Raw genomic sequence first — 21961 nt, 5'->3', positions numbered from 1 at the left:
CCAGGTCAGTACAGGGCAGCTGGCAGCAGCCAGGTGATGCCAGACCCACTCATGTGCCCACATATTATTTCCTCCCCCAGGCACACGCATACCCAGTCTCCCAACACAAGGCCCCTGCTCCATGTATCTGTCCTTGCCTTTGTCCCCAGCAGAACATGTTCAATATCCTCCAAGGGACAGCAGGCACATCCAGCCCCACAGTGCCATGCTCTGCTCATCCTAGGGAAGTTCAGCCTTATTCCACTTCGCCCTCTTGCCACACATTGCCAGCTACTGGGGAGCTTGTTTCACTGAGCAGCTGGTGGAGCATCACACCTCACGGCCAGCTACGGCCATCAGAAGACAAATCATCTCAGTCATGGAGAAGATGTCTACAGAAAGGGAGATGCTTGGAGGCACCTCTCTTTTTCTCTCTCCACTGACAAGGGAAGCCTAGACTATTTTGACTAGAGGCAGGTGCTATCATGCAACTACAGCTCAGACGGTTTGGCTACAGCCAAGTAACACATTAGTCCAGTTTCTTTTGTGTGATAATTAAAGCAGAGCACGTTCTCAATGCCAACAGGGAGAACATCATGGGAGCAAACAGACCTGGGTCTGAGTCCAAGATGTTTTGGGGCTTTAATAAAAGAAGCTGTAGAAAGACAGGATTTTTAAAACAGGGTTAGATTATAAGGAAACAACAATCTCATCACTGCTTTTGCTTATTTTGGCTTTAGAACTCACAGGCAAATCAATGAATTACTTGATACCTGCTTTCCCAGTTTTTATCCAGCTCCACAGTGACTATCCCAGACTTAGGCAACCAAAATGTCTAAGCTCTATTTAATTCATGACAACAAACAGACTCATCACCTTCAGTCCCCAGAGAAGACAGCCTGTCTTCCATGCCAATGACCGCAGGAATATAGGGATAAAGGCATTTTAAAAGTGGTTCTCTACATGCCCCACTCAGCTGAAGAAAGGGAAATGGAGTTAAATTTTGTGCCTGTACAGGTGTGAGGGCAGATGGAAGAAATACCATGGGGAAATCTGCCTTGCTGTGAATCAGCACAAGTTTGATAACATTAAAGCTCTCTGCTAGGTATCAAACCAGGACTTAAACCTGCCCTGAAGACCTGCTCCAGGAACTGCTGTTGAATGTTTGTGAACGCTGGCTGAATGGACTTTTGTTCCTGATCAGATTGGGAAGAAGTGCAAGAAAGCAAAGAAAAGGCTCCCTTCAGCCATGAACTGCAAATGGGGCTCTGTAAGGCAGGCAAATCAGTCACGCGCTGCAAAGGGAAGACAGACCTGCCAATAAATTGGCATTTACAGATGTCTGCAGCTTCCAAAGAAACACCACCCTTCTCCAAGCTGCCAGCAACACCCTGCTCCTCCATCAGCCTTACCTCACTCCGGAAAACATCATTTTCCACCAGAATTGCTTGGCTGTATTGAAAACCATCCTGAGATGTAGAGTCCAAGTAGGAGCTCTGCAGCACTGAAACTGCTGTCTGCAAAAGGGAACTTGACTCTTCCGACTTCAGATGGAAACCTGGAGGAAGAAAGCAAAAAAGCAGGTGCAGATATTAACTCTGGGTACCCCCAGACCAGTATGGGGCCTCAGCAGAGGCAGGCGGCAGTTGAGTGTGACTCACCCACTACACAGGGGCCTCATTTAACAAGCCCAGATCTCTATGGAGCAAGATCAGCTCTGTGGCTCCTACTGGGAGCAGCAACTCCTCTCCAGCCATGCAACCCCCAAGTCTTTGTCTGCAAGGTGAATTGCCCTTCGGCAGGAGGAATACAGAGCTCTCTGCCAGTGAGTCCTTAAAGTTTTTCCTTGGCAACAGGAAAAAAAAAAATTGATAGCAACTGCCAGAAGCAAAGCCTTATGGTAAACAATTCTTACACTGAGCACATCAGTTTTCTCTTGTGCTCAAGTTACTTAGATTTGTTGCATGCTCTTTTTAGGGTGCAAGAGTTGATGTCTACACGTAGGGAAACTGGTGCCTGCTCGGTTCTTTGGGGTTATCTGTTTACTATAAAGATCTTCAGGTCTTGGATGAATGTGGTTTTCAATGCTGAGAGAGCAAGCCTTCCTTCAAATCCTCAATGTGCAGAGCCTTCTCAAAGACCAAACTCTCTCCAGACATTTCTGAAATAAATCATCCCAGTAAAGCACTTCCCAACAGCATCCCAGTAAGAAGAGGTCCCAAAGCAGTTGACAAATAAGTATAGATGCAGAAACAAAGGAAAGCACTGCAGTACTCGTGCTCTTAACCGTTAAAATCCAAATATTAAATAAAGCAGCCACTGAGAAGCACAGGAAATCCTGGACTCAGTCCCTGTTGCACATCTAAAAACCTTTATTATTGGTGGTGATTCACAAGCTACGAAATTTCAAATCCCAAGCTGAGTTTGCAACATAGACATAGTCAAAGGTTTATTTCTTCTGACCTATCACTTTAAGAAACAGAGTAGTTCATCTATAAGGAAAGAACTGCAGAACTGCTGAGGCCTGCCCAAAGAACAGGTTTTGCATGTTTTGCATGCTGGTCGCTCTCCAAGAAAAAACACACCAAAATTTTTGAGAATTGGTGAGTTTTTGTTTTAATGTCTAAAACAGAAAGGCCCACATTCCTCTGGTGGTGAGCAAGACGGCATCTGTTGTCATCCTGCAACCCACTTGGGAGTTTTGCCTCCTATTTTTAAAGGGTAAGTTTTAATCATTTTCTTCTTTTCCACCCCTCAATTAAAAAGAAGACAACAGAATCATTTCCTATGTCACAAATCGTGTTATTCCTCTTGAATTACTAAAAGGCTGAAAAAGGACCTAATATAAGGAACAGGAAAAATAACAGTTCCAACCACATGCATTAAACTCATTTAGCTACACTGCTCTAAGCCAGTTCAGCCAGTGAGCACTACAGGGCTTAACAGGGGAAAGGAGACAGCATCTGCTTTGTGACATCAAAAGACTGATCTGGACAAGGCCAAAAGTGGGAGGATCAAAAAATCGTTGTGAGAAAAGCATGTATGGTGGAAATGGAAATTGGGAACACAGAAAGGAAAGTCTTTAGAAGTACTTTTGCCTCTCCTAATCTTGTACTGGGATCTTTTATGCCCTCTTGTATTCACTTTCTAAACTTCCCACTTTCAGGTGATGCCTCTGTAATTAGTAGTAGTAGTAAAAATGCAAGTGAAAAAAAGCCTCTCAAGAGAAAAAAAAAAAAAAAGAGAGAAATAAAGAAGTCTTCCATTTCTCTCTCAATATTACTGTTTTCTCTCTTTGAGCATAATGAGGATAGGAAAGGATGTTCTGTTTCCTCACTTTTTTTCCCTCACTTGTCTTCCATTTTGCTTTGTTGGGTCTCCTGCATCCTGTGGCTCTCAAGGAATCAGCCAGGGAGTTCAGACTCCTCCATGTAAATCAGATCAGGGAATTAGGTCCAAGCTCACAGCTCTGCTCAAAGGTTTGGATCAAACATAACATTCCTTTATGCTTCTTGCTGGAGCATCACAACACTTATGTCCAGAATCGTCCTCCGAGGAAAGATAGCCCCATGCCCAGCACCTTTTCTGCTACTCTAAACAAGCCCAGCTACCTCAACTGTGCCTCATGTTCCAAAAGCACAGGACTGCAGCAGGTGTTACTTAATTTCACAGCTACTGCTTCAAGCCATCTCATTTTTCAGGGTGCGATATTCTGCTTCTCCTACTGCCAGCATCTTGCAGCTCTCCAACATCAACAAGTTTGGGGTCTTAGAGCATGAGAAAGGCCATGTCTAAACATGCAAGCTGGGAGCCAGTCATGTGTTTCTATGCTGAGTACGTGAGACACCAAGTTGACAAAGAGAGATTACGGAGTTAAAAACCCCACTGAGTGCAGAACGTATATTGAGGGTATGAGGCACTAAATTAGCAAAAGCATGAGATATTGTGTATCGTTTAGGGGTACAAGCTAAAGGCTTTTAAAAAAAGGCCTGGGAAGCTCTCAGAAATGCAACAAAACTGGCAGTTTTGCAGATGATAACTCACACATTTGTTCCTCCCTGCAGGTTGAGCTGCAGTGTAAAAATGAAAATCCAAAAGGGGAAAAAAAAAAGCTGTAGTGATACATAAATACATGAGCTGACACAATCACAGAGCATGGCACCAAGCCCAGCAGCTTGCTGTGACCCTCATCTCCCCTTTCAGATTTAAGGGGTTCCTTCAGATCTGCTCCCACCCTAAGGAAGGGTCTGCGCTCACACAAATACATGCAAAACCCTGACACATCCCAGGTTTCATTTACAGGGGCAGAAGGCCCTTGACAGTCTCTGCACAGGCTGCAAGGAGGCAAAAGTGAAAGTGCCTAAACCAGAAGTAAAAGTGAAAGTGTCCACTCCCCGCTGAGCAGCTTAGACATACCACTACCACCATGCAGCATCCTTAGGGAACTGGACTGACTTGCACAGGGTTGGACAGACAGCAGAGATGCACAGGACTGACAGCTGGAGGACAGCTGCAGAAACCCAGCACAGGTCTGTACCAGCACGGTCCAGCTGAATCCACAGTGGGTGTTTTCCATGCCCTGAAAACCTTTGGAAAGGGATTCACAGCCTGTCCTGGTGATTTTCTACCCTGACAGCAAGGGAGAAAAAACAATCACCTTTGCAGCTCTTAACATCTGTTTTCAATACTGCAAGTAAGGCTGATCTTTCCCTTGTGCTGTGGTTGTGCAAAGTCGGCTTCCAACAGCCTTGCATCTCTTGGAAGGCTGCTAACCTATTCCTCCCTCTTCCTGTTCTAGACTTAAAGCCAGCTCCTTTGACCTTTCTTCCCCAATCATAACCTGCAAATGTCTTGACGTGCCCTGTTCTGTCCTCTGCAAAGCATGGGCTAAAGCCAGCGTGAGCGGACATGCCCAGCTGGCAGACATGCCCAGCCCATCTGCTGTGCTCCCCTTTCCAACCCAGGGCTCCTGCAGGTGCTGGATGCCCATCAGGAAGGCCAGCTGTGACCAAGAGACACAACTTCCCAAAACCAGGATCCTCTTTTGGCTCATCCATTTTCATGTGACCTCTGGATGGCCTCACCATGCAGAAGCTTCCAAAGTCAGCCCAAGACGAAAACCCATGGCTTTTGAACTACTTACTTGTAAAGACTTGTACAGAGAAAAAGGTTTGCTTTTCTTCCTGTTTTTTTTTTAAACCTTTAGATTTTAAATAAAATGCAGTGCTTGCTGCAGACATTTGAATGCTGTCAAATCTCCAAAAGTCTGCAACCCAGCACGGTCAACACGTACTGAACACTGCCACACTGCTCACCTACAGGGCTTTCAACCTGTCCTTGGCACGGCTGCTCCTGCATGTTCCCTTCCCATAGCCCTTCTCCATCTTGCCTCTCTTCAGCCAGGATTTCCTCCATTTTCCTGGCTCGGTCCCATCGTTAGTATGAGTGGTAACAGCAGGCATCACTGGCTGTGTCAGCTCTGGCACCACCACATGCCACTCCGTACCATCTACAGTTCATTTACTGCCAGCTGAGACTTCTCAAGATCATCACTCAAACTTCTTTGGGTCTTCTGAAGTCCACTGTCTCTCCCCTGTTTATAGTCTCCCATTCTGATTTTGCTGCTCTTACTCTTTAGTTTTAATTTCTCATCACCTCTGGCACACAGTAATTATGACAATTATATGAACCATCCCTTTTAACTCCGTGTTATAAAACTCCACAGTACTACATGCTTGACCAGCTATCTACCTGCAAAATTCTTTCAGCTATTATGTGAGATGTACAACCAGAATGACACACTCACCAAACCACTCCCAGAAGTGGGGCCAGTCAGCAATGGAAAAGTCTCACTTCAAAGACGATCCATGTCGCTGAGTCCAGAGTCAGCCAGGCATCCCCAGTGAGCAGGACATCATAGGACATCAGTCCCTAAATAGTTGTTTAAATATACTGACAAAGAAGGATGTCTCTTCAGCCAGCAGTCCTGAGACATCCCTGATAAGCTCAGCCAAAACCTCCTTGATGGGAAGCAGGTGGCAGGACAAAGAAACAGATAATGAAAAACAGAAGTCAGCAACTACTATTCTAGGGACTGATCATGAGGAGTGAATCTGTTAGCAAATGAAAAGGGAAAAGGCCTCCCACTGGGGATGGAAAAGGTGGCAAAGGTTGTACCATGGGCTGTCTGGCAGAGCCAGGAAGGGCTCTAATAACAAGTAGCGCTTTTTTAAGATCTTGCTGGGGGATGCTGCAGAGGAGTTAAAAAATCAGCAGGGGGGGAGAATCTATTAAATGCAAAGATTCCACCTCTTCCTCAGGAAGTCCCTGAGCCACACACCTATTCATGTGGTATGAGTTTTCAGGAGAAAGAACGCTGCACCTTTGTTTACATACTTTTCACCAAGTGGTCACTCCTGGAGTCAGGATACCAGCCAAGATGAATCTTGGGTCTTAGCTGGGACTGTCCATTAAATTAGCACAAGATTTTACCCCTACCCCGATGCATGGAGCCAGGCTGATGCCAGATGATGGATATGCAGTGCCACATTAGTGTGACGGCAGTAGGAAGCATCTCTTACTCTGTGTGATGCTGTCATGGACAAGACAACTTACTGAGTCAATTATCCTGCAACTACGACGGGCCTCCTGCAAGCAAATCATCGTAACAGACCATTACAAACCACCTCTCTGCAACAGATGTTTCCTCATACTCTCAGAAAGAGGGTGGTTGCCTTGCTTGGAGGTTCAAGAGCTCTCCTAACTGTGGAGCTGTTTTTCCCCAGAGGAACCAACCACTCAAACTGCTGGGCAAGGTGGGGAAGTTTTGGATGGCACAACTCTCTAACCTTTGCATTTAGCTGAGAAAAGCAAGCAGGCTGATGCAGTTCTGCTCTCCTAAATTAACATCCTTGGCCTAAAATGCAGGAGTTATGTCCCTTTTTGGGGTCAGATGGTATCTTTTGCAATCTCCTGGTTTGATGTATTTAAAACACTCTTTCAGAGCGAGACAAGGTGATTGCTGCCAAACTGAAAAAAACAGGTGCTGGATTGTATTTTAAATTACATCTGAGATCAGGCAGCCTGGGAATGCAGATATCTAGGCTGCAGGAGCTTTTGTAATGCTTTTAATCTCAGTAACAGAGACTAACAGTATTTTTTTAGATTACTTTTAGGAGTCAGGTGACGCAGGGAACCTCTTGCATCCTCTCAGGAGAGCTACCACTATCCAGAGGACACGCAACCTTTACACAGACAGGTCCACTTGAGCACTGCCAATGCAGATTTAATCTCACAGCAATATCTGAATTCATCTAGTTGGATGGGGAGAAAACATTATTAGTTTCCTCGTGAGTAGGGAAGGCTATGTTCCTACACTATGTAAAAAACCCCTGTGTCCTAAGAATTCTCAGGAAGCCTGGTTGTTCCAAACTGTGCCCAAAATTCCTACCCAGAGAAGGCAGCCCCAATAAGACTGTACATAATTACACAGAGAGCAAGGGAGCTGGGCTTGTTTAGTCTGGGCAGAAAAGCTGGGGAAATCCAACTGCAGCCCACAACACCCTGATGGAGAGTCACAGAGATGTTGAAGCCTCTCTTCTTGCACCAGCAGATGGAAAAAATAAGGGGAAACATCTCAAGTTGCACCTTTGGAGGCGTTCAGACTGGACAAGAGGATTAAATTTTTTCCTTAGAGAGCGATGCAGCCTCAGAACTGGTCACAGAGAGGTGGAGGTCCCCATTCTTGTCTGGGCAAAGCTACAGCTGCCCCACTCTGACACTGGTGAAAAATCTACTCAGGGTAGGAGTCCTATACCAGAGAAACCTTCCAAGTAACATTTATTTGATTTTATAACCTCCCTCCTGTTAGTGTCAGCCGCTCAAGTAATTGAGGATGTGGTTATTACAGGTTTTCCCTCGTTAATTCATTGCAACGGCAGTTGTTGCTGCCTTTCATATCAGCAGATGCTCCTCAGAGTCCCCTCCTGCCACAGCTCCCCTCTTCTATCATCTCATATAGGGTTGCCACCTGTTGTAAGTTCACTCAGCTGCAGGTGTCTGCAACTGAATCTTCCGAAATCTAGCACCAGCACAGGTATTTTAGCACTTAGACAACTAAAGATAACCTCTTCTTTGCAAAACCATCCAGTCAAGTGACTCTGCATGCTAGTGCAGTAGCTGCAATGGCCTAAGAGTGAGACTTGACGTGCTTTGACCTTGTGGGAGAGCTGCAGACTCGCGCACAGCAAACTAAAAACCCGCTGATGATGGGTTTGCCTTTGCTAGGTTACGTTTCGAGGATCCCTTGCACACAGCCCACAGACACTACATGGAAACCCACATGTTGAAACCCAGGACCCACAGAGCAATATCCAGTCCCTCCCAAGAAACATCAGCCTGCTGCCATGCAAGCTGGAGTTCATCTGCTGCCTCCTGGGACCCTGAAAATTGATGCTGAGAATGTCCTGGATCTAAAGGCCATGAGCTGCCAAGGCAACTGCACACACTGCAGCGATGTCCGGGGCCTCCCAACACATAGGCAGCCTTGTGAGAGCAACAGTTCATGTGTTAAAATGATCTCCCCAAGGCAGAGCTCCCCTATTTGGGAAAAGAAAAAAAAACCAACCCAACTTGTTTGTGGCTGGAGAAAGCAAACATACAGTTCCCCCGCCCCAAATCCTGCAGCTGCATTCCTCCAAACTGCTGCTTACTTACTCCTTTTGCCTGTGAGCAAGCCTGAAAACTTCCCAAACAGGGATACATCCTTCCTTCGGTGTGGTTTGTTGCATTACTTTTGCTCTCACCATAGATGCTCTCCTACCAGCACTGACTTTCCCCATCTCTTATTCTGCTTGATAAGGCAACACAGTTCTAAGCACATGTCCTCTGTGGACCCTTTGGCTGAGGAAATTACCGAGACACACTTACAGTTTCAAACAAAACCAGTACCAAAGCCAAGTACTAAAATCTCCATGCACACTGACTCCAAAAACCCCATCAGAACTAGCAGGTTCTCACCATCTCACCATCAATCCCCGCACCCAAGAAAGCCAAACTGCACAAAACCAGCACTTACCAAAAATAATAAACATTTCCCTTTCCTGTCTCAACATGATTCTAATCAAGAACAATCAGTTAGTCACTTCAGCAGGTGTCAGAGTGACTAACATATATATTTCATGTAATAAAACCAGTCTATTCTACCAAAGCTGTAATCCCACATGCATTTTGGTGGCCAGCTACAGTGACCTATGCAAGCCCTTGCCCCAGTGCTTCTCTTCCCCTCCTGGCACAGCTGGGGCTGTATAATGAAGAAAGTCAGGAAAGTGCAGCAGAAAATAAAGTAAAAGAAGCTATTTTTAATCCAGATATGTTCAGCAATCTAGACTGCTCCATGGCTCCACACAAAGAATTGTACCAACATAGTTCAAAGGTGGGTGGATGTCGATGTTAGGGGGTATTGGGGGTGAGTATCTGGGAACAGGGAACATTTAAGCTAGCTCTGCTACTGCCAAACCCGCCAGGTTTAAGAGGAACACTAAAAATAGACCAAACTAGTATGCAAAACCAGTTTCAGTGCTGGGTGATACAGTGTCTGGTCCTAGGCAAGTATTGACCCTTCTTATCGCAGCAGATAGGGAATTCTCTGACAAAATGATTTTTCGATTGGAAAAACAGCAATTTCTGTGAAATCAGACATTTTCTTGACAACGTACTATATCTCACAAATTCATTCAGGTGCAGACTGGTAATTTCCAGCCTCAGCCATAGGACAGCTAGTGCCCGCAGAGCCCCATGTCTGGCTCACTGTTCATTACCAGTCTCTTATAAGCACTATAATGAGATCTATCAAGCAGCACTAAGAAACATCCACTTTGACCAAACATTTGAGGTAAAACCATGAGGTTAATGTTCTGACTTGAATCCCCCACAGAGCAGAGCTTCACCCAGCATCTCCTGCATTCACAATGAGCACCAACCCACAAGGCTACTGATTATTCTGGGCCAGGCAGCCTCTATTGCACATTTAAAAAAAAAAAAACAAAACACAAACACAAAACCAACGTTGTTCCCATGGAGTAAGAAACACGTTTTACAACTGTTTTTGTGCCATCCACTTTCCTGATTGCTTCATCTACCCCAGACTTTTATCCACACCCCCCCATAAGGAGTGCAGGCCTACAGCTCAGCAAGCCCAGCTCCTACCCAAGCCTCTGCGGGACAATTAGTTTGAGGACAATCTGGGAGCAGAACTGTGCAGGACCAGAGCAAAAACATTTTTTTACCCCTCTTCTAGGGCCAATTTCCAGTCCTGCAGGGCAGCACAGCTGCTCCACAGCAGGAGCAGAGGCCTTCCAGCCCCCAGCTCCGTACACCAGCCCTCAGGAAAGGAGCAGCACACAGCCGAGCTGTTTGTATTTCCACGTCCTGCTCCTGAAGGACACCTGTACTGACCAACACGGCTCCCCAGGGACAGACCGAAGCTGTGTGTGGCCACACAAAACTGAAAAGGACTGCGGCTCTCCCAGCTGCACCGGCCTTGGGTCTGCTACTGGCACCAGCGGGAGCTCGGAAAAGCCAACGTGGCCCCAGCAAGGCAGCCAACGCCACATTAAAAAAGCTGTTTTCTAGGTGTCGAAGGCCTCCAGGCGCCCAGGAGCTGGGGGCAGGTGCCTCACGGTGCCCCTCACCCTGCCAGGGGCAGGCACCCCTTCAAGCTCGTCCCCACCGGGCCCCGCAGCCCCGGCTCTGGAGAAACAGGGGCGAAGCCGGCTCGGCCTCTCCTCCTCGGGCGAAGGGTGGGACTGAGCCGGCCGCCCTCCCCGCGGCGCGCCCCGCGACCGCCCCCCGGGCCCCGCTCACCCGCGCCCGGCTCGCCGGCCTCCTCATCCCGCCGCTCGCCCATGCCCAGGACTGGCACCTCGCCTCTCCCCGCCGCTCCGGCCTTCACACCGCCCGCATGCCGGCCCGCCCGGCCCTCGGCGCGGCTTCGCTCCCGGCGGGGCCCCGGGAGGGCGCGGCGCTACCGGGCCGGGCGGGCCGGCGGGCTCAGGCGGCGCGGGGCGGCACACGAGGCGGGCGCGCCGCGGGCCGCCGCCATCCGCCGGCCCCAGGAAGTGAAAGGGCGCCGCGGAGGGACGGCGGGGCGGGGAGGCAGGGCCAGGCCGGGCCGCGCCGGGGGCGGGCGGCGGCAGCCGGGAAAAAAACAGAAAGTGAAAACTGAACCGGAAAGAGAGGGCGGCCGCGCCCGCGGCCCCTTCCTCTTCCCGCGGGTCACCGCCGCGCCGGCACCGGCCCCTCACCGATCACCTCCTGGCCCGGGCACCTTCCCTCGCCTCGGTCTTTCCCCCGGCCCCTTGTTCGGACCTCGCCACTGCCTCTCAAGCCCAGCCCCGATCGCCTCGGCGCCTGTCTGCAGCTCTTTCCTCAGGTTTCCCTCGGCCTTCACCCGCCCTGAAGCCCTGTCGCTCACCTCAGCGCCTTCTGCCGGCACCTTGTTTTGGGCCTGCCCTGGGCCCCTTCCCCCGCCACACCTTCCTTCAGCCCCTTCTTTCGGGCTTCCCCTCAGCCCCTCCCTTTGGCTCTTCTCTTGGCCCCTTCCCTCAGGGCCTTTCCCTATCTTTAACCCTTCTGGCCCCTTCCCTCATATTTCCTCATCCCATTTTCAGTGGCCCCTACCTCAGTGCCTCCTCCTTGGCCTGTCCCTGTTGCTGCTGCCTCCCGTGGGGTGGGGTGCCCACGGGGACCCTCATGGAGTGGCTCCTGGCCCCATTTCACACCAGCAGCCCCTGTGCAGTGGGGTTACTTGGTCACCCCTTTTAAATAGGACTTTCTCCAAGATGTTAAAAAGTGTCCTGTGTCATGTGAATGTGTGTCCCTAGACATTCTATGTTTTGTTCCTCTGTTGAAAACATGGAAGCGTTTGGCCCAGTTGTGGATTTGCTCCAGGAGTGGAGGGGTAAATGAATGTCTGACCAGAAGAAGTAGATAAATAGCCCAGTTTCCATCTACCACCTGGAATCTGTCTAGATCAGCCCAGCATGGAGACATGTCACTTGAGTAGTTGCATGTGAACCACTAGACCAGGTTTCTTCAAGCCCCATCCAACCTGACCTTGAGCACCCCCAGGGATGGGGCAGCCACAGCTTCTCTGGGCAACCCATGCCAGTGCCTCACCACCCTCATAGTGAAGAATTTCTTCCTAATATCTAATTAATTCTACCCTTTTTTAGTTTAAAACCATTCCCCCTTGTCCTGTTGTTCAAGGTGGGGCTCGGAGTAGCCTGGTCTACTGGAAGGTGTCCCTGCCCATGGCAGCAGCAGTGAAACATGGTGATCTTTAAGGTCCCTTCCAACCCAAACAATTCTATGATAAAACTATCTTGCCCCTCTTGGTCAGGTGAATCCTATAATTTGTCTCCTCCTTCCTAAACCACTTCCTCTCACTGGGAGCATAAAGAACACCACCTGTGCCCTAGATCCTTTTAATGTTGCTCCAAGAGGTATATGGTCTCTTTTGATGGTTCTGAGTTGCCTCATTTGTGAGAGACTGCACTGGTGAGGCCCACCATTGCCACAGCAGATGTGTTGTCTCAGCATTGCTAAACTCATGCCATCACCACAGTGAATACATTGTTAAGGCAGGAAGATAACACCGCTGCCTCAGAAGAGATTTAAGGCAGGAAGGTAACACCACTGCCACCAAAACTGAGTGATGCCATGGAGCAACAGGGGAGGCTGACCCTGCAAAACTTAACCAAACCCCTGTGCATGTGCCCAGACTTGAGGTGAGGGGGGTCAAGATGCCTGGAGGCCCCTGAGGAATGTTGGACACCAATGTTGGACACCAATGTTGGGTGGGGGGTGTGGTTGAGCAGAACAGCTTGTAACAACTCTATAAAAAACAGAACCAACTAACATGGGATGGAATATTCCCCCACTGGACTTAAAAATGAATCAAACTTATCGGGACACCAGAGCTCTGGGGTGGTAGCTATTGCTCTGAACTCTTTCCATTCTTTCCTTCTTTCTTTTCTTCTTTTCTCTCTCTTTATCTCTCTCTCTCTCCCTTTGCATTTGCAGATTTATTGTTGGGCAAATAAAGTTCCTTGGCTCTTGACTCCGTTTTGAGTCTTGATTCTGTTCCTGAGAATACAAACAGAACCATGCTCCGGTCTCAGACCAGCATGTGACACTCATTGCAGTATTGTCAGACTCTACATGGTACAGTAGGAATGGATGATAATTTTTAGGGTTCACCAGGCTCAGCAGCCTCTCAGGGATGCTGCGAATGCAGCAAGTAGTCAATGTTGTAATAGATGTTGGAGCAGGGAACATGATGATCTGGGCTTGCCCAGCCTCTTACGTAAGGGGTTGTTGTGAACACAGCATGCTGCATGATGGGTCAATGGTTGTGTTGCATGGGCATGCGTTTGGCTGTGCTGAGCAATGAGTCTGGTGTGTGCTTGGCAAGGAACCCACCTGGGATTTTGGCAATGACCTCTGTGGTGCTGTGTCCATACTGTGATGCGTGCCCCAGACACCTTGTGCGATCACCCAGCTGAGCCAATACATTTATAGAGGGACTGATTCCCAGTCCTTGCTGGTGTTTGCACAGCCTATTTGGGTGTCTCTGTACTCAGCTCCCCAGCGCCCAGGCTCTGGTTTAGCTCTCCTGACCTAATCGGGTGTATTTTTGCACGCTGGGGTATTCATAGCCTTAGCAGGAAAGACTGGCAAACAAAAACAAAAAACAAACAAAAAAAAAAAGGGAAATGAGGCAACAAGGTTTCAGCTGATTTGTAAGTCATTTATTACCCAAAGCAATGCTGCAGGTCAGTAACATGCCGTTACAGATATCTCACCCATCCTAAGAATTTGCTACCAGAGCAGCAGAGTGCAAAGTGCTACTGCCCAGTGAAAAAATGAAGGCACAGGGAAGAGTAAGTGATTTTTCTGGTGTTCTACAGTCAGTAAAGACAGTGTTGATAGCAGTTTTGCACTCTGAGTACATAGCAGCGTATCTCTGATTTGCCAGATCCACTGATTTTTCTAGCTCCTGCTGATATATCAAAGGCTGGAATTCTTGCTGGTGTTGCTGGTCCTAAACACAGCTAGCCTGGGAGTAAGAAAAAAGGCTTTCCATGTTCCTGTGCTGTAGTACTCAGGTGAGGTGAGACAGAAATATTTTTGGAAGGTCAGTGTCCCCAGTTGCCCTGTGGCAGTGTGAGATGAGCAGCCCCATGTAAACGTGTGCCTCAGCCTAGGAGATATGAGAAGGGCTCTGAGCTTCCACATGTTGCCAAGGAAGAGCAGATTGGCAGTCAGAGTGCTCAGGTTTCCACCTCAAGTGTGACTGTTCAGCCACTGCCGCAATGAAAAGCAAGTATTTTAGCATAAGGAATTATTTTTGATGAGGAAACATAGGATTTCTGGTGAAAGCTCCTTTCTCAATGATCTAGTCTCGTTGCATCTATTAGAAAAAGAAGGAATTTGAGGGAATTTTGTTATTGTTTTGCTGGGGAGAGTAACTGGAACCTCTGGAGGTCAGACTGTTTCTAACTGGACTTTCTGTGTTGCTATTTGGTGCCTCATGCCTTTTTGGGTGGTGGCACATATAGTCTGTGCAAGAGAAAAGCTCATGATCTAACTGTGGTGGGGACCTAGTTCCTGGCAATACTCTATTTTGGCTTCTTTGAAAGAATGACTCATAAAGTTCTGGCATACTTGTAAGTCTAAAATAAAGAAGTGTCATTTGAAGATCTATTTCCTCTTTTATTCAGAAAAAAATGAATGATGCCTGCAGATGCTGTCAGTCACTCGGTGAAAAAAAATAGTAGCAATGAAATGAAGCAACGGGGAGGTCTAAGTAGCAATTCCTGAAAATGGCACTGTCCTCCTGCTGAAAGACAACACAAAACGATAAAGCAAATAGTTAGGCTTGAGGTCATTATTGCCTGTGTGGGGCAGTGTCAGGAGTCCCAGGTGCTGTGTGAAGTGTACAAACACAGCCTGCAGACACTGAATGGCATAGGACCTGCAGGCTCCCTCCCCTTTTCCTGCCACGTGTGAATCATGGGACAGCAGATGACAAAGAAATACGTGGAAACACTGAACTTCTCTTTGGTTTTCTCCCACTTCCTTATAACACGTGGCATGAGAGATTGGTGTGGTTTTCATTTGGTTTCCTAAGGAAACAAGGCTTGTGATCATACTCTTTCTGTCTGTGTGTCTCTTCTATTAACTTTTGAAGCCATTATCCAGTTTCAGCCCAACGTGACAACAAGGTAGTGGTTTCACAGACTGGATTCTTCAGTTTTCTAGAAAATCAGTGATCTGCTGGAGGACCCTCTTCCTCTTCTGCTCATGAGATCATCCAGTCGGTGAACCATCCTCTTAACTGCTGCAGAGGGAGTCTAGATGGGAGGAGGTCACCAGTGGCTCAAGGTAATTCTGAACACGTTTGCATTTGCATAGATCTCAGAGCCAAATCATGAAGCCCGTGGCTGGCTGATACTGCTGATGCCCAGTCTGAGTGTTCTTTCATTGGCATGGCTGTTGGGACAGATTAAAGCAGATCTAAAAGGTAAAATGCAAGCACGTGAAAATATCACAGGTGCCTTTTGGGAGGGTGCTGAAAACCCTGGTGTTCCTCTGCTGCAGAGACTTTGGACAGATGTGTCCAGGGGCGAGAGGGGCAACTGCAGAAACTGAGAGGAACTGCAGGCAAGTAGCTACAGCAGGGAGAAGAGGCATGATGGGCATCTGTCACAGCAGGATCCTAGCATGGTTTTATGTCAAGATGAAGTTTCCCTTCCCAGGCAGTGCTTTCAGGAATGAAGCCAAGCAGGACGGTGCCTGACTGATCTTTTTGTACAAGTCTGCCCCAAGAAATTGCCTGGTTTTGTACAGAAATGAGCCTGAACCAGAAGCTTCCCTAGATGCAGCACCATGAGGCCAATCTGGAGGGTCGGGTAGGCCTCAGCATCTGTTGTTTGAGGAACTTTTAATGTGCTGTGGTAAATTACCAAGTTCAGAGCCATTTGGCTTGGGAAGTGTTGGCTCAGGACCTTAACTGAAAGGGAAAGTGGGAAAAGAGAACTTGTGGGCTTGTTTGACCTCTTTGGTAGGATGTTATGTTTGGTATGCCCAGAAAAACTGCAGAGTGTTTTTTAAAGGTGTCATGTCACCTGCGAAGGGGTGGGAGCAGGCAGCTAGCTCAGAAATGGCTGCTGCACACCACCACAAAGTCTGAGCCCTTCTGATTTAATCCAGATGGACAGAAAAAGGTTTGCTCCCACTCATTTCTGCTCTACTCTATTTTCTGTAAAGGAGTGTCAAAACAAACTGCAAAGAAAAGCATGAAATGCTCAAAGGTCTACTTTATTCTACAACACTTTCAGGGTGTGTGTCATCTCCCATAAAGCTGTCTTGCCCCATCCTTCACTCGACTCAAGCAAAACTCCCATAATTACTTTGGGATCTGCAGCAAGAGAACCAAATTTTGCCTGAGACCTTTGATTTTGTCATGTCTTTCAGCAATAGGGGAAATTCTTCAAAAATACCACAGCAAATACCATCTCTATCTCCATCCAGACGTTGGAATCCTCCAGCACGATGTACGTATATCTGGTTTCTCTGAGAATGACTGTAACATTTATCATGTGCTTTCCAACATTGCGGGTCACAGATTGAAATTAAATGCAGAGGATTATTCCTTCCAGAGAAATAGCTGATTGAGTCTTTTCCCTCAAAATCTTCCTTCTTACCTTCCCAGCATATGCTTATCTATATAGGCCAGCACATTTTTAGAGCCTACTGGTATGTCAAGAGTCTTTCATCTCTTGGAGGAAATCCCAAATCACATTGTACCCATGACTGATATGCTGCTTGTGTTTGTTGGAAAATGTGTTGTATTTTCATTGCCATTGAACTCTGGTACTTGCTCATGGTGTATTCATGTGGTATACACCTCCTGCAGTAAAGCACAGTTAATATTTTCGGTTTCTGGTTTGGTTTATTCTTGTGTTTGGTTTTTTGGCTATTTTGGCATCTTGCAACTTCCTGAGAAACCAGCTTTCTGTTCAAGTTGTGATAACAAACATTGCAATAGTTCTAGCAGCACTGGGGAATCAGAATCAAAGTTGTTAACCAACCAACTTGGTTCTTTGCTTCTAGCAAAACCCGGCTTGTTTTATGGTGTTTTCACAGTGGTGTAAACCCACACACTGCACAGGCAGCTACTAGGACCACTCAGGAAATGAGTCAAAGATGACAAGAAAGTGACAAAGTGCAGATGAGGATTTTCTGTGGTGAGCAAGTGGGTTTTTTTTTTCAAGTCCCTTTGCCATTTCCCTCACATTTTTGAAAAATCATTGTTGAGGTAATTGTAAAACTGAATAGCTGTGCTGTTTATTCTGTATTTTTTGCACTGTAAATCCAACAGTCTCTGAAGATAGAGCCTAAACATTATTACTCCTTGCTGAGCACAAGAATGGAGCCAGGAGATACAAGTTCTTTCTATAACCAAAATGTTACTGTTTGACCATGGCAAAATGAGACCGTGTGTTTGAGATCGTACAGATCTCCTAAACAGAGTACCTTTTTCTTCTCTTGCAGTTACCAGTCCTGTAGTAATTAAACAGAAGGAGCATTTGCAATCCGTGTTATTATCTTCAGAGCTGATACCAGCTTGTGTGAGGCTGGAGTTTGTTGTACCTTACTGTGTCTTATTTCAGACTATCTGCAGATGCAGGCAAACGATCCTGTTCAGCTAAGTGATATTTACAGTGAATTATTTTCTCATAGATGGAAATTTAGATTGTATCCATGATCCTCCTCCACAGCTGCTTCTTTCCCACTTTGACTGTGCTATTTCCAACCTCTAATCTATCTCCTTCCATGTAATCATAGAATCATAATTTGTTAATCCTACATTCTCTCCACAGAAGAGCCAGGTGAGGCTGAAGAGGTGCTGGCTGGTCTTAGAATAGTTTCTCCTGCCCTGAGCCACATCAGCCCATTCTGTGATGCTTAAACTCCTCCATCAGGCAGATTTCATAAATCAGCAATATCCATATTTTACAGAGGAGAAAACTGAGGCAGTGAGTGTTTTGCTGGAGGCCAGATAAGGAATTTGGGAAAGTTAAAATGCCATCCTTCTTAGTGGCCTTCTTTCAGGTGTTGTGTATATAGGAATATGCTTTGAAATAGGAACATTTACTCCTGATCTTATCAAACTGAGGCAGGCACTGTATTTATCTCTTCATATTATTGCCTGTGTCATAGTTCCGTTATCAAAAGCTGATTAATCCCCAGCCCTGTCTGAACTGCAGCTGACATTATGTGCAGGCCCGTAGAGTATTTCCATCTCTACCTGGCACTAAGCAGATGAGTTTATCCACTTCCTATATTCATCCCTGGTCCTACTTTGGGGTGAGAGGTGAGAAAATTTAAGTGGTTTTCTGAGATCACTTCCAGCCCTGTTGCCTGTGTTTCTGTTAATGGTGCTGGCATGCCAACTCTTTGCAACTTTAAATAGGGAATGGAAACCCTGGAAAATGTGAAACCAATTACGCAGCTATCTTGTCCTGCCTTTGAGGCTGGCATGAATGGCTGCAACATAAGGACAGAAAAGATAATAGCTCACATTTTGAGAGGTCCTATCCTGGGCTAATCCTCATACTCTGTCAGTTACCAGGGTGTACCAATTTTAGTTGTTATGAAGTTAGTGCAAGACAGGCTTGATTTTCTTACTACTTGAAAGTGGCAGCAGGTCTGCCACTGTGCTGACCAGAAGTTTCCCTCTGGACTTATTTAATTTCATCTTCCTGCAATGGAAAATTGGTTTTCTTCAAAATCAGTGTTTTCAGGAGAAAAATGTCCACTGCTGCAAAATATTGATTTTTCCCTCAAAGTGGGGCATAAGCACAGGGCAGATTTCTGTTTTAAAAGTGTAGTCACTGCAGAATAGCAAGAAGCAATAGAATTTTCCTTTTTTTATATATATATATAAAAATGTAAAAATTTTTAATATTATTTCATCCTTTGTTCTGCTGTAGATGGAAGGGGGAAGCAGGTGTTCTTCAGCTGGCTGTGTACCCTAGAGAACATCTCCCAACCACCTGAGAAGTGCACATACAAATGCAAAGCAGGTGGGCAAAATGAAAAACATGAACAGAATTGCAAGTGTACGTCAGGGCTGTGCAGTGAAGGAATCCTGCAGAATCTTTTTGGGGTGAAGGGGATTTTTTGGGGTCTCTGTTTATAAATCCATTTAACATGTCTCCTTGCTTGCTTACTCCAGCAACTGGAGAAGGACATCAGGGGAAGACTGCAAGACTGGGAATGCCATCAAAGTAGGACACACAGGAAAGCTGATACATGCCTCCTCTTTCAAGACTCGGAGGTAAATGAGAAAAGGTTAATAACACTATCGCATGGCAGCTGTCCAAGCTGCCAGCAGCGGTTGACAAAGCTTGGCTCGGCTAGCGAATTGAAGGCGTCAGTGTTTTGGGTACATGGTACCTTTCTGAGAGTTCAGGAAGTGAAGAGTCAAGTCGTGTTTCTCAAACTAGCACCCAAATTTAACTCCTTGCCCACATAAACACCAGCCCACAGGTCTGGTTTCTCTTTGGGTAAATTGTTTTGCCAAAGCAAAACAAACATACAGGCACCATGGCCTCTTTTAAAGTCCTCATAAATATCAGCTATCTAAATAATCTGTTGGGAATTAGGACAGCAAATGCTTTGTATTTCTGGATATGTCTACGTGAGTGTGGGTCAGGAAGCAAAACCTGGCACACAGGGAAAGAAAACCCATGGATGAATGGCAGATTGCTGTACAGCCTGGGTTGTTTCTCCTACATCTCTAACACAAAGAACAGTCAGTAATTTAGAGATAAGTATTTAGATGTAGTAATTAGAGGATTTAGTAATTAGAGGAGGAGGAAAAGGTGGAAGAAGAAATACGTGTATTACCTGGCTCTGCGGTTTTAGTCCTAGGTGGTAAGACGGGAGAAACATCGGAGAATGTGCAAGATTTTAGGGCAGTGATGTTTATGTTCATATTCTGAGTGTGGTATGCTGATATTTGGCTCTGGTCTCCTGCAGCTTGATTGCTGTGGCTTCTCTCCCACTCCGTGACCCTGGGTAACTAATCAGCAATTTGTTGATGAGATGGGAGTTGCTGTGTAGGGCTCCTGAGCTGAGGAAAGGGATGTGCTTGGAGCCTTGGAGCATGCCCCTGCAGCAGGTGAGCTGATGTGATGACGACTGGATATCTGAGACACCAGCAGCGCTGTTGATGGTTTCATTGGCATGATCAAGCATGGTAAGTGGATGTTTCCTGCAGGTTCTGCTGTTGCCTCCATGCGGGCATGGTTATTTTAGAAGCTTTAAAATAAAGATTTTAAGGAATGCATCTTACCCTAGCTCCTACCCTGAGAGAGCAGAAATCTGGGATAGATGGAGGTGAAGTGGTAGAAAAAGGCTGCACTCTCCTGGGTGAACCAAGTGGGAATTAAGCCATTCAGGCTGTAGTTTCAGCCTTGCACTGACTTCTTTTTGTCATCTTTGGCAAATCACCTTTCTGTGCTTCTGTTTCAGCTGTCTTACCTACTCGTAAATTTTGCAGAGCAGCGATTGACAGGATGACCCAGCAAAACCAGAGAGCTCAATAAAGAAATGCCAGTTGTTACAGAGTGTCTGGGAGGCCTGGCTCCCTGTTCCATGTTGCATGTGTGACGTGTTATTTCCAGGAAGTAATATCATCAATGACATAATTGCCAAGGAACTCGCTGTGGTCCTGGTGACTCTGGAAGAGCAGCTCACTCAGCCCTGGGACCTAAGTGGACTCTGCTGCCATCTGGGATCCAGGGAAAAGAGTCCCGCTTCATTTTTGGCATATTTTTGGTACTCACATTGTCCCAGTTCTACAGGCCCCAGTGCTCTCTCCAGTCTGCTCCAGCACACCCCAAACCTCTCTTTGCCACAGCAGCTCCCCAAAACACATTCTCATCCAGCTCCTGCACCCCATCGCACAGCCGTGTGAATGGCCTGTCCTTCCCCTCCACACTGAGCCCCTTCCCCAGCTCTCCACAAGCACCAGCCCTGCAGCCCTACCTCTCCCCAAAACACCCTGTGTCCCCAGATCACATGCTCAGCATCTTCTTGTATTCCACACCGGTCTTAGGGGTCCCTGTTGCCTCTCCTTCCCCCTGTCAGCACCCCAGTCTCTTTGCACCAGTGCCACCACTAGCCCCTCCCTACACACACACACCAGTGACCCCAGTACCCCTTCCCACACCCCAGTTCCCCCAAATACCATTCCTCCACATATACCAGTACCCCTTCCCCACGTGCCACCGGCCCACACACACCAGAACCCCAGTACCGCCTCTGCACACACCAAAGGCTCCCAATACATGCCTCCCACCACACACCAGTAACCTCGCCCTCACATACCAGTGCCCCTAGTCCCCCCAAACATCAGTGCTCCCAGTACCCATTCTCCCCATAGAGCAGTGTCCCCAGTACCTGCTCCCTACACAAACCAGTACCCCCAGAACTCCCTCCTCACATACACCAGTGCCCCCAGTATCCAATCCCCACCCACACCAGTATCCCCAGCACCCCTCCTTCCACACTAGTGCCCCCCTTCCATCCCAGTACCCCATGTACCCCTTCCCACATATACCAGTGCCCCTAGTCCCCCCTCCCTATACACAACAGTACTTCCACTACCCCTTCCCCCCAAACCAGTACTAGCAGTCCCCTCCCCAATGCCCCCAGAACCCCCTCCCTGCACACATCAGTGCTCCTAGGACCCGCAGCGCCCCCAGTACCCCCTCCCTACACATACCAGTGCACCTAGTACCCTCTCTACCTCCAGTACCCCCTCCTTGCAAACACCAGTGCCCCCAGTACCCCCGCACCAGGACCCCCTCCCCGCACACACCAGTGCCCCCAGCATCCCCGCACC

At 47.4% G+C, this 21961-nt stretch overlaps 1 protein-coding gene and 1 long non-coding RNA gene across 13 annotated transcripts in view; one reads left to right on the top strand and one right to left on the bottom strand.

Moving 5' to 3' along the window:
- Positions 1 to 11105, bottom strand: part of TASOR2 (transcription activation suppressor family member 2) — a 43548-nt gene extending 32443 nt beyond the window's left edge. For 2 of the 5 annotated variants that reach the window (XM_080390657.1, XM_080390658.1), the window contains exons 1-2: positions 10843 to 11102; positions 1392 to 1537 (exon numbers count right to left, since the gene is read on the bottom strand). In XM_080390657.1, the coding sequence (XP_080246783.1) occupies positions 1392 to 1537; positions 10843 to 10885 (189 nt within the window). In that variant the 5' untranslated portion in view covers positions 10886 to 11102. Of the gene's footprint in view, positions 1 to 1391; positions 1538 to 10842 lie in introns of all 5 variants that reach the window. The other 3 variants (XM_080390659.1, XM_080390655.1, XM_080390656.1) reach the window with 3 other exon arrangements.
- Positions 11106 to 11241: 136 nt separating this feature from the next.
- Positions 11242 to 20679, top strand: LOC308065125. 8 transcript variants are annotated; one of them, XR_013928664.1, is made up of 5 exons: positions 11242 to 15426; positions 16519 to 16598; positions 17599 to 19133; positions 19286 to 19387; positions 20092 to 20679. It is a non-coding gene; the product is annotated as an uncharacterized lncRNA (long non-coding RNA). The 8 variants fall into 8 exon arrangements; XR_013928665.1 differs by having other exon boundaries at positions 11242 to 17734; positions 19041 to 19133; XR_013928666.1 differs by having other exon boundaries at positions 11242 to 18083; positions 19041 to 19133.
- The last annotated feature ends 1282 nt before the right edge of the window (positions 20680 to 21961 follow it).

Source organism: Falco punctatus (genome assembly GCF_963210335.1).
Source record: "Falco punctatus genome assembly, chromosome: 6".
NCBI lineage: Eukaryota > Metazoa > Chordata > Aves > Falconiformes > Falconidae > Falco > Falco punctatus.
This window is presented reverse-complemented; position numbering and strand designations above follow the sequence as displayed.